This window comes from Ochotona curzoniae, unplaced genomic scaffold (genome assembly GCF_017591425.1).
Source record: "Ochotona curzoniae isolate NIBS_2020 unplaced genomic scaffold, NIBS_Ocur_1.0 contig_4645, whole genome shotgun sequence".
Classification (NCBI taxonomy): domain Eukaryota; kingdom Metazoa; phylum Chordata; class Mammalia; order Lagomorpha; family Ochotonidae; genus Ochotona; species Ochotona curzoniae.
Window position 1 is genome coordinate 2,292,911 of NW_024466353.1, and position 15,329 is coordinate 2,308,239.

General features: G+C 48.3%; 1 protein-coding gene and 1 long non-coding RNA gene across 5 annotated transcripts in view; one reads left to right on the forward strand and one right to left on the reverse strand.

The window, feature by feature from the left end:
• CCDC91 (coiled-coil domain containing 91) overlaps positions 1 to 15,329 on the forward strand; it is a 211,349-nt gene that overhangs the window by 139,048 nt on the left and 56,972 nt on the right. For all 3 annotated transcript variants that reach the window (XM_040987458.1, XM_040987459.1, XM_040987462.1), the window contains 3 exons: positions 9,434 to 9,526; positions 9,620 to 9,688; positions 11,213 to 11,389. In XM_040987458.1, coding sequence (XP_040843392.1) covers positions 9,434 to 9,526; positions 9,620 to 9,688; positions 11,213 to 11,389 — 339 coding nt within the window. The remainder of the gene's footprint in view (positions 1 to 9,433; positions 9,527 to 9,619; positions 9,689 to 11,212; positions 11,390 to 15,329) is intronic.
• LOC121161153 lies at positions 9,159 to 15,291 on the reverse strand. 2 transcript variants are annotated; one of them, XR_005884638.1, is made up of 4 exons: positions 14,596 to 15,291; positions 12,981 to 13,080; positions 11,672 to 11,753; positions 9,159 to 9,475 (listed from the first exon to the last, which is right to left on the reverse strand). It is a non-coding gene; the product is annotated as an uncharacterized LOC121161153 (long non-coding RNA). The 2 variants fall into 2 exon arrangements; XR_005884637.1 differs by lacking the exon at positions 9,159 to 9,475 and adding an exon at positions 9,519 to 9,637.

The window sequence follows — 15,329 nt, forward strand, 5'->3', positions numbered from 1 at the left end:
CTCTGCAACGGTAGGCTGGTATTTCCACAGGTTCCCACTGGCCTGCTCAGAGTCCCCACCGGGCTGGCCTGCTGAGTGCCACATTTCCCAACCCAAGCTACCATTCCTGCTGTCTTGTGCCCGCCTGTTGCCCGTGCTGCTGGCTCCATCTTGCCGACTAGATGGTGGCATTTCCTCCCAGTTCTTTGCTTATTCCCCCTCTCGGTCTTGAATGCTAGATGTGTATTTTTCTTTGTCTCTCACGTTTTTGGTCTTCACAGTTTAACACTTCTATGCACCAGGCAGACATTACCATTGTAATATAATGAATTAAACACACTTGTCTCCCCGTTTCTTGGTCCTACCATGGCTGAGGACCCAGGCTGGGACCTTTCTTCCAGTCCTTGTCACAGCCTTGGCGTCATCCTGCTGTATTTTCCTTGGCACACCTGCTCTTGGAGTTGTCTCGTGGTTTCTTTCTGCCCATAGAACTTGCGAACTTTTTTCTCCCAGTTTTACTTTGGGATCCATCTCAAGGTTCACCGTTTAATTCGTTCACATTGTAAGAAATTCAGCATTTGTCTTGTAGCTTCATTTACTTGGTGTCTTTTTTGGGGACATTATGTTTTGTATTTCACTTTTGCCTGTGATTAGAATATAGTAAAACCGGCATGAACATGCTGTGTGTAAAACATATAGGCACAGCATCTTACCCTTCATTTGGTACACTGGGCGTGAGTCGTTGTTGAATGAGTCATTGGTGTACGTGTGGATTTTAAATGGAGAGCAGCTTTCTTTTCTTACTGCTTGGTTGCCATAACTCTGTGTTTGCTTACACAGTTGAGATGGGCCTGAATGGAATATGGGCATCACCACCACTTTGCTATCCTTTCATTTTGAGAGATTGTCAGTCTAATGAAACTAAAAGGAAGCCACTGGCCTGGAGCTTTGGCCTCGTGGTCACGTCCCGCTGGGGGAATGTCAGTGGTGAATATCCCTGGGCTCCAGGCTTACCGTTGTCACCTTTTTCCTTATCTGCAGCTTCTTGACTTTTTTATGCTAAGATCATATTCTTTTGTAAAGAGAAAAAGTTATTAGAAACCACGCATTCGATTTAGTAGGTCTTTAAAAAAATATCCCCTGGTGAGAACCCCCTTACCTCGGATCTGAGGGCTGCTCTACCTCACAGCTTCCTGGTGGTGAGCGTCCAGGCAGGCAGCAGGGGGGCTTCCGTTAGGTTAGATGGGTCCCCTCCGCCCATGCGGCAGACCCAGCCTGGGTTCCAGGCTGCAAGCTGCTGCTAGACCAGCCCTGGCTCCCAGAGGATTTGTTAAGTCGGCACCGATAGGAGCCGCCTGGCTCGCTCTTCCCTCTTCCTCCCATTTTGTCCCTGTTTGTTTCTGACCTTCCTTCCCTCCTTCCCCCTTCCCCACCTGTCCCTTTAAGTAGGTAAGTAAAGAAAGAAATCAGAAATGAAGGCAACGAGGCTACTGTCAGTGCATGTTGTCCAGGTCGCTATTCGTCCGTCCGTCCTCCGCTCTGGGCACTTGCAGCAGGGTTTAGAGGACAAGGCAGGACTGCAGGATGAAGGGACGCTGAGCCGCCTGTCACCACTCGGCGAGAATGCCGTGCTCAGGGACACTGGGCTGCTAGGACAGAAGCACGGACTTCTGTCAGCCTCCGTGGCTATAGGAGCTGTGTCAGCAGCTAGTATTGTGCTCAGGTATTCTTCACTGCTGGCCACTGTTGAGCAAACAGAAGGTTCAAAGCCTTGGGACCCTGCATCCCCCATGGGAAAACCAGAGGAGACCCCTGGCTTCTGGCTTTGGAGCAGTTCAGCTCTGGCCATTGCGGCCACTTGGGGAGTGAGGCAGCGAGTGGAAGATTTTTCTCTTTGTGTCTCGTTTTCTATGTAAGTTTTTTCAATAAAAATAAATAATTCCTAAAAAATAAACGCAGTGCAAAACTTGGGCAGCTAAGCAAAGGAGAGAGCAGATGTCTCGGGAAGGAGACTAATACCCCAGGGCCGCGTGGGTTCCTGCCCTGCCATGTTCGTGCCTTTTTAAGCCGACCTGCCTTCTCGGTTACAAGGAGACGGGTTAAGGTCCTTGTCTTGCACGCCCAGGATCCCATATGGGCGCCGGTTCTAATCCCGGCAGCCCCGCTTCCCTTCCAGCTCCCTGCCTGTGGCCCGGGAAAGCAGTCGAGGACGGCCCAAAGCTTTGGGAGCCTGCACCCATGAGGGAGACCCAGAAGAGGCTCCTGGCTTCGGATCGGCGTAGCATCGGCCGTTGTGCTCACTTGGGGAATGAATCATCGGATGGAAGATCTTCCTCTCTGTCTCTCCTCTCTGTATATCCGCCTTTCCAATAAAAAAATAATAAAAAAAATAAATCTTTAAAAAAAAAGATTTATTCTTACTGGAAGGCCGATTTAACAGATGGAAAGACCTCCCATCCATTGGTTCACTCCCCAAATAGCTAGAACGGCCCGAGCTGGGCTGATTCAAAGCCAGTAGCCAGGGGTTTCTTCTGGGCCTCCCATGTGGGTGCAGGGTCCCAGACACTGCGCCATCCTCAGCTGTGTTCCCAGGCCACAAGCAGGGAGATGGATTGGGAAATGGAGCAGCCAGGATAGGAAGCAAAGCCCAAATGGAGGGGGAGGATTAGCCAGTTGAGCCAACATGCTGGCCCCAGTCTTCCTCTCCACGCCTGGTATTTTGTTCTGTTGTCATCTTAACCAAAACGGGAACGTCAGTCATGCCTGTTTATCAGCCTGGGCCTTTTCTAAAGGAATGTACTGTGATATGGCGACAGCATGCTGATCGCTGGCAGGTGCTGTCTGAGGCACTTCAGATAAGGAACACCTAACCACTTAGCTGGAATTGGACTACTAATAATTTAGTCCTCAGAGCAACATATAAGTTAGGTACCTAGTAGTATTTAGAAAGGTGGCAAAAGCTGCCAAGGGGTCAGAGCTGGATTTGGATTCTGCAGATTGGCTCCAAAATGTGTGATTTCTCAAAAGATCTATCTGTGGGGCCCGGCACCATGGGGTTGATCAGAGCGGAGGCAGGACTTGAAGCCGCAGGGAGCGGTGCCTGCACCCCCACTGAGCGGGCTGGGGACATGGAGGAGGACAGTGCTGTCACAGCGCGGACACTGGGCCCTTGCACATCGCTGCTGTGATCGCACAGACTGGACAGCTGCGGGAAGAGGCAGGTTCCTCGGGCGGCAGCATGTGGAAGCAGGGTGCAGCTCGGCGTGTCCCGCACGCCTGTTCTCGCCCACAGCAGGCTACACATCGGCTCACGATCCCCTAAGGTCATGGTAGAGTCAGCCATCTGCTACCGTCATCGTCCCCGTAGCGTTGTTGCTCAGTATGTGCCTTGTGTCTGTGGCAGTGCTAGGTAAACTTTCTTATTACACTCCAGTTGTATGCAGCTATGCTCAGAGTATGTGCTCAGCAATGACGGTGAACAGTGGCGTCCCTGGTTTGTGTATCTGCACAAGAGCATATGTTGTATTTCGTGAGGTGTGATACTGTATGTTAGTTTGGAGGGTGCTCCCCTTACCTAATGTTTTTCATGTACAGACACAGCCGATTCGGGCAGGTTTTTTGGGAAAGGTGTCCAGGCAGCTCTGTTGGGACATGTAGGGAGGTCGTGCAGGTTACTGCCCTCCAGTGGTGAGATGCAGAGGTGCACAATGGCCATGCTGACCCTGATCTTGTTTAGGCAGGACTATTGTGTTTATTTGTATGTTCTTTTTAAAGATTTATTTTTTATTACAAAGTCAGATATCTAGAGAGAGGAGGATAGATAGACCTTCCATCCGCTGATTGACTCCCCAAATGACTGCAACAGCCAGAGCTGCGCTGATCTGAAACCAGGAGCCAGGAGCCTCTTCCAGGTCTCCCACGTGGGTGCAGGATCCCAAGGCTTTGGGCCATCCTTGACTGCTTTCCCAGGCCACAAGCAGGGAGCTGGATGGGAAGCAGGGCTTCCAGGATTAGAACTGGTGCCCATATGGGATCCCGGCACTTTCAATGAGAAGAGTTTAGCTGCTAGGCCACCGTGCTGGGCCCTCTATGTTCACTTTTTAAAAAATATATATTTTTGTCTGAAAGGCAGATATAGACAGGAGGAGACACGGAAAGAGATTCTATCCATTGGTTCACTCTCCAAGCAGCTGTGACGGCCAGAGCCAAGCTGACCCAAGCTAGGAACCTGGAGCTTCTTCTGGGTCTCCCTCATGGGTGCAGGGTCCCAAGGCTTTGGGCCATCCTCTACTGCTTTCCCAGGCCACAAGCAGGGAGATGGAAGGGAAGTGGAGCAGCTGGGACATGAACCAGCACTCATGTGGGATCCAGACACATGCAGGCAAAGATTTTAGCCACAAGGTTATTGCGCTGGGTCCTGTGTGCCATTTTTAACAGAAAAGTCTAAGCACATTAAAGTATATTTCTAAATTAGGAGAAATATTGCAAAGTATTAAAAGAAAAAATGCATAGCTGTCCATTGTATTGTCATTCTAAGCCAAATATTTAGTTTAAAAAAAAATGCAAAATTAGTGAAGTAAAAAATTTCAGGTAGCCAAGGCTAATTTCCCATTGAAGAAAGAAATTCTTATTCTCAGGTGAGCATCGTAGCCTAAGTGAAGGTCTTGCTGAGGTCTGCCCACCCACTCTGCCTCACTCTCAGCCACAGCCCATCCTGTAAGCCTCGTTCGTGCTCAATGCCCTAGACACACGTCCCAGGCTTCCCTCTGTGTCCCGTGGCTCTCCTGCTGCAGTGCATTCGGTTCCGTGAGGGCATGTCACTGAGGGGCAGCTGTCTGCGGTGTTCAGCGCCGTGCTGCCTGGGAGCCAGAAGCTTTCCCAGCTAACGTTTGGGTAAGCCCCGTGTGCAATGATAACGCCACCTAAGGATGGGCTTGCAAGGATGCAGCCAAGGGCTGGATAAGCAGCCTGTGAGTGCATGGGCCCAGAAGAAATGCGAGCAGGGAGTCGGATTCCGTGTGGGAGCGTCTGTAGCTGCGTTATTACCCACTGGATCCACAAGTGGGAGAAAGCCCGAGTTACTTCGACATACGCGTGTGAGTGAAGTGTGGGTCAGACCTACAGTAGAGTACTGTCAGACACAAAATGGCATGATTTTCAGGTACGTGCTCTGCACGTGCCTCAGGTACAGAATGACCTGTGACAGAGAAGGAACTGTGCAATGATCTTACAAATCCAGTCCCTGCCCTAGCCAGTTCACTCCTAAGACAGGATGTAGATCTGCGTTGCCAGGGGCTGCAGTGCGCTAGTCTGCCTGGAGGTAGGGTTTTCTGATTGTACATTTTTAAGATGTGTAATGTTATTTACTTCCAGATTTGGTGCTTTCTGGTTAAAGTTTTGTGCAAATGGCTGTGCAGATTTTTTTTTTATATATTTGGTAAGGAAAACTTGAACTCTAACTAGAAATTGTTGTATACTTACGGTAAGAGTGGCCTGGTACCCCAAACTTTAGAAGGACCCTGCGAAGCGTTTGTTTATTCTGACTGCGGGTGACGACACTGCATCCCGGGTTTCACGGGTTGTCAGTGGTCACGTGATCACAGCAGAGTGGAGTCTGTGTCTGCGTGGACAGTGCGACTAGCAATCCTTATGCTCACGGGTCCTTCCAGAAGTTCATGGCAAAATGGAATGAACATTGGTTTTATGTGCATTGTTCCAGAATACATGGAAAGGATATAAAGAACCATGTATGGATTGTAGACTTTCTGCACTGAAGTGATGCCATGCATTCAATTCTATTTCCCTGTGAACCTTCTGAGTTACCCTCATGCAAGTGTCAATACTTAGACATTCCATGCAGACCTGGAGTGCTGACAGATGAGGCCGTCATCTCTCAGGGCTGTAATGAACCCTGTGCACTGAGCACAGAAATGGGCCGCAGCCCCCATCTGTATCGATGTAGATGAGGATTTGGAAAGCTGTCCACTGGCATCTCCACGGCGCCTGCCTGTGTTCTTTGATGTCCCTTTTTTTCTGGATGCAGGTGCTCTGGGATGACGTGCTGACCGCGAGGCCTGCTGTTAAACAGTCCCTGAAACGTGACTGCTGTGGGGTGTCACGTCCCATGCAGGGAGTGCTGCTCTGGCTAGCATGCTCCTGGTCTCGTACTTAAAAAGGGTGAGGCTATTCTTTGAGTGGCAACTAGCACTTTTCCTTTCTATGAAACACATCTCATAAGTGAAAGTCACTCTTGTAACTGTGACCTGTCCCCCAGGACGTCGAGTGACCACTGTGGAGTGCCTGCCACGGTAACGTGCCTTTGTTGAATCCTGTTGACCACAGTCTGGGGTTGGCGGCCGCAGCCACCTTCCTGGAGAGCTGCAGCTTGGACCCCAGGGCAGAGTCCTCCGCTGTAGTTGGGTTGTTGTTTTCCTCTAAAAGAATGTACTCCTTCTGATAGGGATGTCCCCAAATGTGTTCTGCCCTGAAGAGTATTTTATTATGCCTGACAGACATGCAGAAAGCAGTCGTAGTAATTGTGGCTTCTATATTAGTCTGCTAACAATTTTTTTTTCTCTGGGAGGTTTCTTTCCCTAAAGGAATGTCTTCAAAAACAAACCTTGGTAACTATTATAAAATTATCTGTCTCGCTCTGTGTATTTCTTGGCATTCTGTTGGGCAAGACCCATCCTTCCTGAGCATTGTAGTCTTGACAAACGGAGGTCCTTTGTTGTGGAGTAAGCAGCCCCCCTTCTCTCCTGCCTTTAGTGGTCCTGTTCTCTCATTCTGTTTCTGTATCTTAAGAGTGTGGTGGGGGAAAGGAAGACTCCCCTTGTTACTCCCACAACTTCCAAGGCCAGAAGAAGGGGATGAACGTAGGAAAGCAGCAGTGCGGAGAGCTGGAGCGGAGACCCAGCGCCTGGGGGAGTCCTTATTCATCTCTCGGCCCCGGAGAGCTCCGTCTCCTGTCCTCTCGTGGGGTCCAGTCTCGCTAGGTCCTGCTCTAAACTATTCATTCGTCTTGTGAGCCTAGGCCATTTGCATAACTGCTCTGTAACTCCGTAATGCATTTTGAGTTGTCAGGAACACTGATGGACTCTGCAGGGTTCCCGAGAGCATGTGTACAAAACAGTGCATTTAATCCAGGTAAGCAGGGTGAATTAAAACACCCTTCTGCACTGCTTTCCCTCAAGCACTCCAGGTCACTGAGATGATGCTGACCGGGGCTAAAATCCCCCACTTCAGAGGGGAGAGTGCTGACGTGGCAAGGGGCTCGTGGTGTCCATAGTGGACACGAGGGTCACCGGAAGGCAGCTGCAACTCCTGGCTTTGTGTGTGCAGCCATTTTGTGGCCGAGCTCCTCTGGCAGGTGGTGAGTCTGTCCTGCGGTCGAGCCGCCCTCATCTGCATGCTATTACTGTTAGTAAATGTGCAGGCATTTTCCCCCTGGAGGACAGGGTGAGGATGTGCAGCAGAATACAACACTTGCTTCATCGTCTGCCTGATTCGACAGCTTCCAGGGATTCTTCCCGAGGCTGTCACTGTATCAGGTTCCACTGCAGCATGCACAAAATGTCAGTATTTTTCTTCAAATGAGAAATTGGACACAATGTCTAAAGAAGGGATGGTAAACTGTTTAATAAATTGAACAAAAAGACCCTAATACCATTCTGTTGAGTCCTAAGAGAATGCAAAAAAAAAAAAAAAAATAGGCCAATTCTTATTCATCTACATTGTTCCTTAGAACAATATTTACTCACATTCTGCCAGTGACTTCCTCTAGGCTATGGCACTCCAGCAGGATTGTATTCCCTCTGTTTGATTTCCACATTGAGTGCATATCACATTCGCAAGGGCAAATATTTGTATGTGTTGGACTTACAATGGCTGTGGACTAGCCAGTTTGCAATTACTGGAGGATTTGCTTTTCAAGTGGATGTTTAATTCTAAGCTATGCATCTTGGTAAGTCATCATTTCTGATGACGCCTTGCTCAGGAACTGGCATCTCACGTTGACAGCAAAATGGGAGGACAGAGTCACGTCACAGGAGTGCACAGCACTGCCTGAGCCAGGGAAGCGGGGCGCGAGCCAGGACAGGCAGTACCCGGGGGTGCAGCCGCTCCGCCGGGGGGGGGGGAGGAACGGTGGTTGCCGAAATGAAGCGTTGAGGGTCTGGGGCGTCCCTGCCCTCCTGTAAGTCCCCGATCACTCCTCTGGCAGTGAGAGGAGTTGGCTGCAGGGGCCTGATGTGGTGCCCCGTCCAGTCATGCCTTTTAGCAGTTATGAAAGTTCTATGTGGATTGGAAAATACACTGTGGAAAACAGCCAGGTTGTTGTATCAGAGAATTGACTGCGAGTGGATTTCAAGAATATTGCAGGTTTCTGTGCTCACAAAGACCTAATAATATCTGCTATTGCTACTCATCCTGTCACAAGTGAGAAATGAAGGCCAGGAATCTGTTTTCTAAGTGTACCCAGTCACTTTGGTTGAAATACCCTCGTTGCACAAAGTTCTGCTTAGACCACTGGGGAGACCTTGGATGATCACTAAGGGACTTCCGTGCATCCGACGGGCCGACGTAATAGTAAGGAGAAAAATGAGATCAGGGACTAACAGCTCTGAAAACTGTTCCAGTCTCCGCTGTGCTTTGCTTGTTCTGCAGTAATCTTGCTCACCCCCTTTCCCCAAATCATGTGGTGCCAATAATTTTTCAGAATGCAGCCAGGATTCGTTTTAATTTTATAATAGAACAACCACACATGTTATTTTTTTTCATATTCCGTTGGAAAAGCAGACAACAAGTACACTTAAAGCAGGAGCATTATCTTAAGACAGTCTGAGTTTAGACTGGCTCCCTAAGGAATGTTGAAAATGGAAGTTCTTAGACGTGAATCTGTAAAATCTGGACCCGTAAGAGGCTTGCAGGTTAACAGCATCCTCGGTGTGAGAAAGCAGCGGGTGCTCCTCTAGTGACTGAATGAGACATCTGTGGGTGGCCGTGTACACCTGTAACGTGTTGCCACATCAGCACAGAAACATCTGTCTTTCGTGGCGAATTGGAAGCTACTCAAGTTGAAGTTGCTTAGAGAGCTCCAATCTCCGGGCATCTAGACTGGGATGTCAGAGCGTTCCGGGTTCCTTTTCACTAGCATGTTAGAGTAGAAGAAAACGCCTGAGCCCCCCACCCTGTCACAGGAGCTGTGGTTTAAAATACGCCCCGGTGTGCTTTCGTGAACTCCATGTTCTGAATCTGCTGAAGTGTAAGAGTAAGTAGTACTGATGTTGAAATGTCTTTAGTGGGACTGCAGCAGAAATGAAGACGGTCAGGTAGTCATTCACCAAGCAAGCTCGTGAACATCATTGCCACACTGCTTGGGCTGTTGCATCGTAGCAGCTGTGCTCCGGGATACTGGGCTCAGGGCGGTAATCCTCCTGCTCATCTCCCCTTGCAGCACCAGAGGCTCCTTGAAATGCTGGACACAGAGAAGGAACTCCTAAAGGAAAAAATCAAGGAAGCTTTGATTCAGCAATCTCAAGAACAGAAGGTAACATGTCAGATACGTTCACAATGCAGGAACAGTGTGTTCTGTCGCCTCTCATGGCACGTTTACTCTTTCCAACTGTCTTCTCACTCACAGGAAATACTGGAAAAATGTCTGCAGGAGGAAAGACAGAAAAACAAGGAGGCGTTAGTGTCTGCCACAAAGGTATTTCCATCCATAGTAATGGGCTTCCTTTAAGTGAAGCACAAAGTTGAATTTACTCCGGCTGTTGCTACTGTGCTGCTGGATAAGGTTTCTCTGTGGGAAAGGTTGTCTTGTATGTTCCCTCAGTGTAGGATGTGATGATGCCATGTTCTAGCTGAGATCACACGAGATCAGGATGGCATTGAGGTGCCTCACAACATACGTTCTATTACTCAGGAATAATGTACCTATCCGGACACCGATGCCCCCCTGGGTCTTGATGGAGGCCCTCGGATGTGTGTGGGTGTCTAAGAACCAGTCTCTATTGCAGGGCCATTGTTAAAACAGATTTAGAATAATTCATTGCACAGAGTACCAGTATAACAGTGAGTACTCATATGTTGATATAGACGAGCCTAGAGTTATACACATATACAGACAACGTGTGTGCACACCAACAGGTACAGTTAGAAAATGAACTTTGGGACTGAAAAGTAAGCTCAGGAAGTAAGTGTTGCCCACTGTGCCAATGGAAAAAAATTACACAATGGCTAAGAATTCATCCTTGTCTTAAAGAAATTAAAAATACTAGTTAAGTACTAGTATAGTAAGAAGGGGAGTGTGATAATGCCTGTAGTAATGCTGTGTGCACCCCGTGCCATGCTTACGTCACAGCTACAGTTGCCCAGCATTGCAGGCGGAGAGCAGATCGCCTAGCAGTCTGGAGGATGGACAGTGAGTGATACAGACAGGCAGTGGCTGGGAAAGCAGACAGGAGAGAAGGAGATGGAGCAGGCAGTAGCTGGGATGCAGCATCTGCCTAGAGCACACAGTCTGAGCTGCTGCAATGCAAAATTAAAGCCTATTTAGGTCATTGCCAATGTTCTTCTTAATGTTTCACTGCAGAAAATGACTGCAGTATAAAATATGGAAATTGTGTCTGCTATAATTTCATTTTTTTTTTCGCTGTAAGTGCTGCCTTTTGTTGTCTTTGTATGAATCATGAAAAATACCCACAGTTCCCTAAGTTAATGACTAATGCCCCTTCTCTCTCCTGGACCGTTTGGGAGTAAATTGTCTTTAAAAGAGGAGAAAGTTACAAGCAAGCAGCTACGTCTTTTCTCCCTGTTTTCCCAGTCACGCTGCTAATATTTTTTAATAAACTACACAATTGATGTTATGTTAAATGAACCAACACGTTTCCTTGATCTGAATTTCCAGTACATATCTATGTGTGTAAACAACACAAATTCTGATGCACACCTTCAGATTGCAAAGCCCCTGGCAGTAGCAGCTGGGCTCAGATCTACTTGAAGCAGAGGCCTGAGGTTTGGAAATATCAGAGAAGTAGAAAGATGTGTATACAAAAGAATAGATTTCTTACCGCTTTTATTGACCATGCATAAAAACAGCAGGTCAGGGCTCCAACCCTACAGGAGCCAAGTTCTCTGTCATCTAGCTTCACCAGGATTGTCTTACGCAAGGAGTTACGTAGTACGGTGTTCTTGCCCAGTAGTTTTATTTTAAACATTATTTATTTTAAAGCTTGAGAAAGAAGCTGTGAAGGAAGCAGTTTTAAAAGCCATAGAAGAAGAAAGAAAAAGTTTGGAAAGAGTCCACGCTGAGGAAAGGGAATTATGGAAGACGGAGCATGCGAAAGATCAAGAAAAGGCATCGGAGGCGCTTCAGACAGCCCTGCAGGAACAACGGAAAGAAAGTCAGGTAACACTGTCAGCGTTTCCTTGGTCGTGTCTCTCTAACGAAATGGGCTGCTGGTTATTTTGTGTTACATAAAAATCACACAGTGCCTACCAGTATTGTACTGGTTTGTCAGATACTACCAATTCGACACAGTGCACCTGAGATCTTAGGGTTTTCCAAAGGTCAGAATCCACAATGTACAGTCGTTCCATCTACATAAAATGTTTTTCCTTTTCACAAGCATATTTGTATGTCTCACTGACTGCTACCAAGGTAAGGATCAACACCTTCAAGTGGTCTTACCTGTCGGCCAGCACGCAGCACTGCCAGGTCCTAATCCGGAGGAGCTTTGGTGACAGACCCCTGTGCGAGTGTTCTCGGAAGCCTGCAAGAAACAGCGTAGGATGTGACGTACAGTCAAGGTCATCCCTTGCAGGTGCATTGTATTTAGGAAGGGAAGCAAAGTATGACTTGAGTGTTTGATTTCTTGCAACTATCAGCCAGTTTACTAGAGAGTTCATAGTCTTGCAGCAAATAAACACAATCTTGAAACAGCTCCCCTCACTTTGTTTTGTTTGGGTAATTTTACTGCAATAACCAACTGTCTTTGCATTAGCCCCTGAAGTCTCAGCCTGTGAAATCAACAACGTACTTTCCTTGGGGACCAAAGAAGCTGGACTGACTTTGGGTACGGTCAGTTTAGTCTTTGATCTTCTGCATTAATAACTGAAACACTTGCTTGGTATGATCCAGGCACAGTATTTATTTCTGGAAATACAGCAGTAGGGAAAAAAAAATCCAAATTCTTGAAGAAGACTGAGAAGAAACTAATACATGTGTAATGCGATGTCAGGAAAACGGGGCCGGGTAAGGAGGTGAGCCGCTGAGACCTGCAGGGATGCGAGGAGTCACCTCGTGGGAGGTGAGCCCTGGGGAGGTGAGCCGGGAGGGCAGGCTATTGCCTGTCTTCTATCGATACAGTGCTCTGCTCTGCTTCACGCACTTTGCCCAGAGTTTTCTACACTTTGATGCTTAGAATACTTAGGAATATTCCTTTCTCATGTGGTTGCAACCCTGCAAATGTCCCCTGTCTGGGCCTTGCGCAGGTCTGCAGGAAGCCCAAGGCAGTGGAGGAACAGCAGTGGCTTCCTGGGAATTTTAACCACTAGGCCACACACTGGCTTCTCTTGGCCACTTCCGCTGAGCCACGGATGTTCTACTAATGAAAACCACGGCTTTTTAGTCTTTTCTGCATCGTGGCCTCATTACCCTTTTTGACGGATAGTTTTCCCCCAATACACTGAATGTATCATTTTCCCCCTTTCGGAGTTCGTGCTCTGACTCCATTAATGCTTGAGCAGACTCTCTAGAGAACGTTCACCTTGCTGTGATCATTGCGGGGTGGGTCTAACCTGTTGGAGATTTGCCACTATTGGAAACCTCACGGTGCTCGTTTCACATTGACCGCAGCGGATGTCTTTACAAGGACTATTTTGTGTTCTGCGAGTCACCTGTGTCCAGCGCATTAAGGTTTACATACATTCTCTTTGGAATAGCGTTGGCTCTGCTGTTGAGTGTTTGTGCATCAGAATCTGAAAGCGATACCTCTCACCTTGATGCCCTGGTCCTGTGCGGGTGCGCACCCTCAGCAGTCAGCCCAGACAGACGGCGACGGCTTTGTTGTCATCCACATGTTCCGAGACAGGCGGCACCTGGGAAAGCAAGAGGCATCTGGGCTTGTGTGCCTGCCGAGTCTGTTCAGCAGGGACGAGGGTCGCTGGCACCTGCGTCCACGGGACCTGGCATGGCTTTCCTGTGGAAGGACACTCCCAAGGGAGGGCCTGGGAAGCGGGAGTGGCCTGAGCATTTTCCTTTAGTCTTTGGACACCGCAGGAGGCAGGCTTCATTACCGGAAGCCTTAGGATTTTGGCCCCCCCCTTTTTTTTGGTGTGGGTGTCAGGCTTGCAGGGGCCAGAGGCACCTCCATCCGGATCCGCTTGTCCTGTGGAGGGCATCGGGAACAGGCAGCAATGTTTGCAAGGTGGTGATCAGAGGGTGGGACCTACCTCCAGCTAACATCCTCCTTGGTGATCGGATCCTATTTATTTTTGCTAAATAGCCCAAAGAAAGCCGTAGTAAGCAGGCCCGGCGGCGTGGCCTAGAGGCTAAAGGCCTCGCCTTGAACGTGCCGGGATCCCATATGGGCGCCAGTTCTAATCCCGGCAGCTCCACTTCCCATCCAGCTCCCTGCTTGTGCCTGGGAAAGGAGTCGAGGAAGGACGGCCCAATGCTTCAGGATCCTGCACTCCTGTGGAGACCCAGAAGAAGTTTCTGGTTCCCAATTTCAGATCTGCGTAGATCTGACTCAGATCTGCGCAGCTCTGGCTGTTGCAGTCACTTGGGGAGTGACTCATTGGACGGAGGATCTTCCTCTCTGTCTCTCTGTCTCTCCTCTGTATATCCGACTTCCAATAAATTAGGGCTCTGATTGAAATCATAGCACATGGGGTGTATAACACTGGAAGAGCTAAAGGTAGTATTGCATTCATTGTTCCTGTTAATGCACTAATTAGAAGCAAATGCATTAGTTAGAAGCAAATGAATTGTTAAGAAGGGTTTAAAAACTCAATGCGGGCCCGGCGGCGCTGTGGCCTAGCGGCTAAAGTGCTCGCCTTGAACGCCCGGGATCCCATATGGGCGCTGGTTCTAATCCCGGCAGCTCCACTTCTCATCCAGCTCCCTGCCTGTGGCCTGAGAAAGCAGTTGGGGACGGCCCAAAGCTTTGGGAGCCTGCACCCACATGGGAGACCCAGAAGAAGCTCCTGGCTTTGGATTTGCTCAGTTCCAGCTATTGTGGTCACTTGGGAGTGAATCATCGGATGGAAGATCTGTCTCTCATCCTCTCCAATAAAAATAAATCTTAAACTCAATGAATTGAGTTATCCTAAATTAGTTACGTTTCCCTCCTGAGTTACAATGACAGTACCCTGAACCCCTGATAAGTACCTGTGTTAATGTTTTGCTTAACACAATACAATAAGGGAAGCGGTAGGGATTATCCATAACTTACCAGCAATAAAGACATGTGATGAAAAAACGGCAGATGAACTTACCAATTTTTTAGTTTTTTAGTTCCGTTTTTCCAGGATTCCTGTAAGATGCTGTCATGTGTTACTAACACTTTTTTTTTTTTGCCAGAATAGACTATGAATTTTTCTTAGCATTACCTGGATAAAATGGTCAGATAACAGTAGCCATGAAGGCACTCCTACTTCAGCGCTCAGTGCCACGCCATTGGCAGTTTTTCACATGTGCCTTTCTGCCGCTGTACGAGGCGAGCAGTGCAGTCGCAGATGGGGAGTGGATCGCAGGACCTGCTCAGGGCCCCGTCACCGTGCAGCCGGCAGTGCTCCAGTGCAGGACTCTAACCTCACAGCCTCGCAGCTGCTGCCATGTTGTATCTGTACTTCCGGTGTTCAAGTGCAGACTCATGTCACCGATACGGACATGTTTAATGATCCTGCCAAACATACAGATCATTTCAATGGGAATAAAACAGGAAGGGACTGACTGCTGAAAAGACTGAAGTCCATTTTTGTAAGCCTACGAATTTCCATCACTTCACTAAACTGAGGGGGGGGGAAAATCTGAAAATGTAATTCAGAGCAGTTCACTTCTTGGTCTAGCCACTAAGTCACGGGAAAAAAATCCAGAAAGAACAGACCAGGGTAAGGTAGAAGCCGTGTGACCCCAGAACAGCTTGCCCCTGCTGAGACAGGCAGTCGCCAGGGAGCTCAGTGTTACAGCAAGGGAACGCAACAGGCAGAGGTTGTGGCCCATATTTCCCTGGACTCATTTAGGACACGTTTTTGTTTAGTCTTGGTCATAAATTAAGATTGAGTCATAAAGTTGATTATAAATTGTCCTTTTCTTTATCCCTGAGATATTAAAAACGTAATTT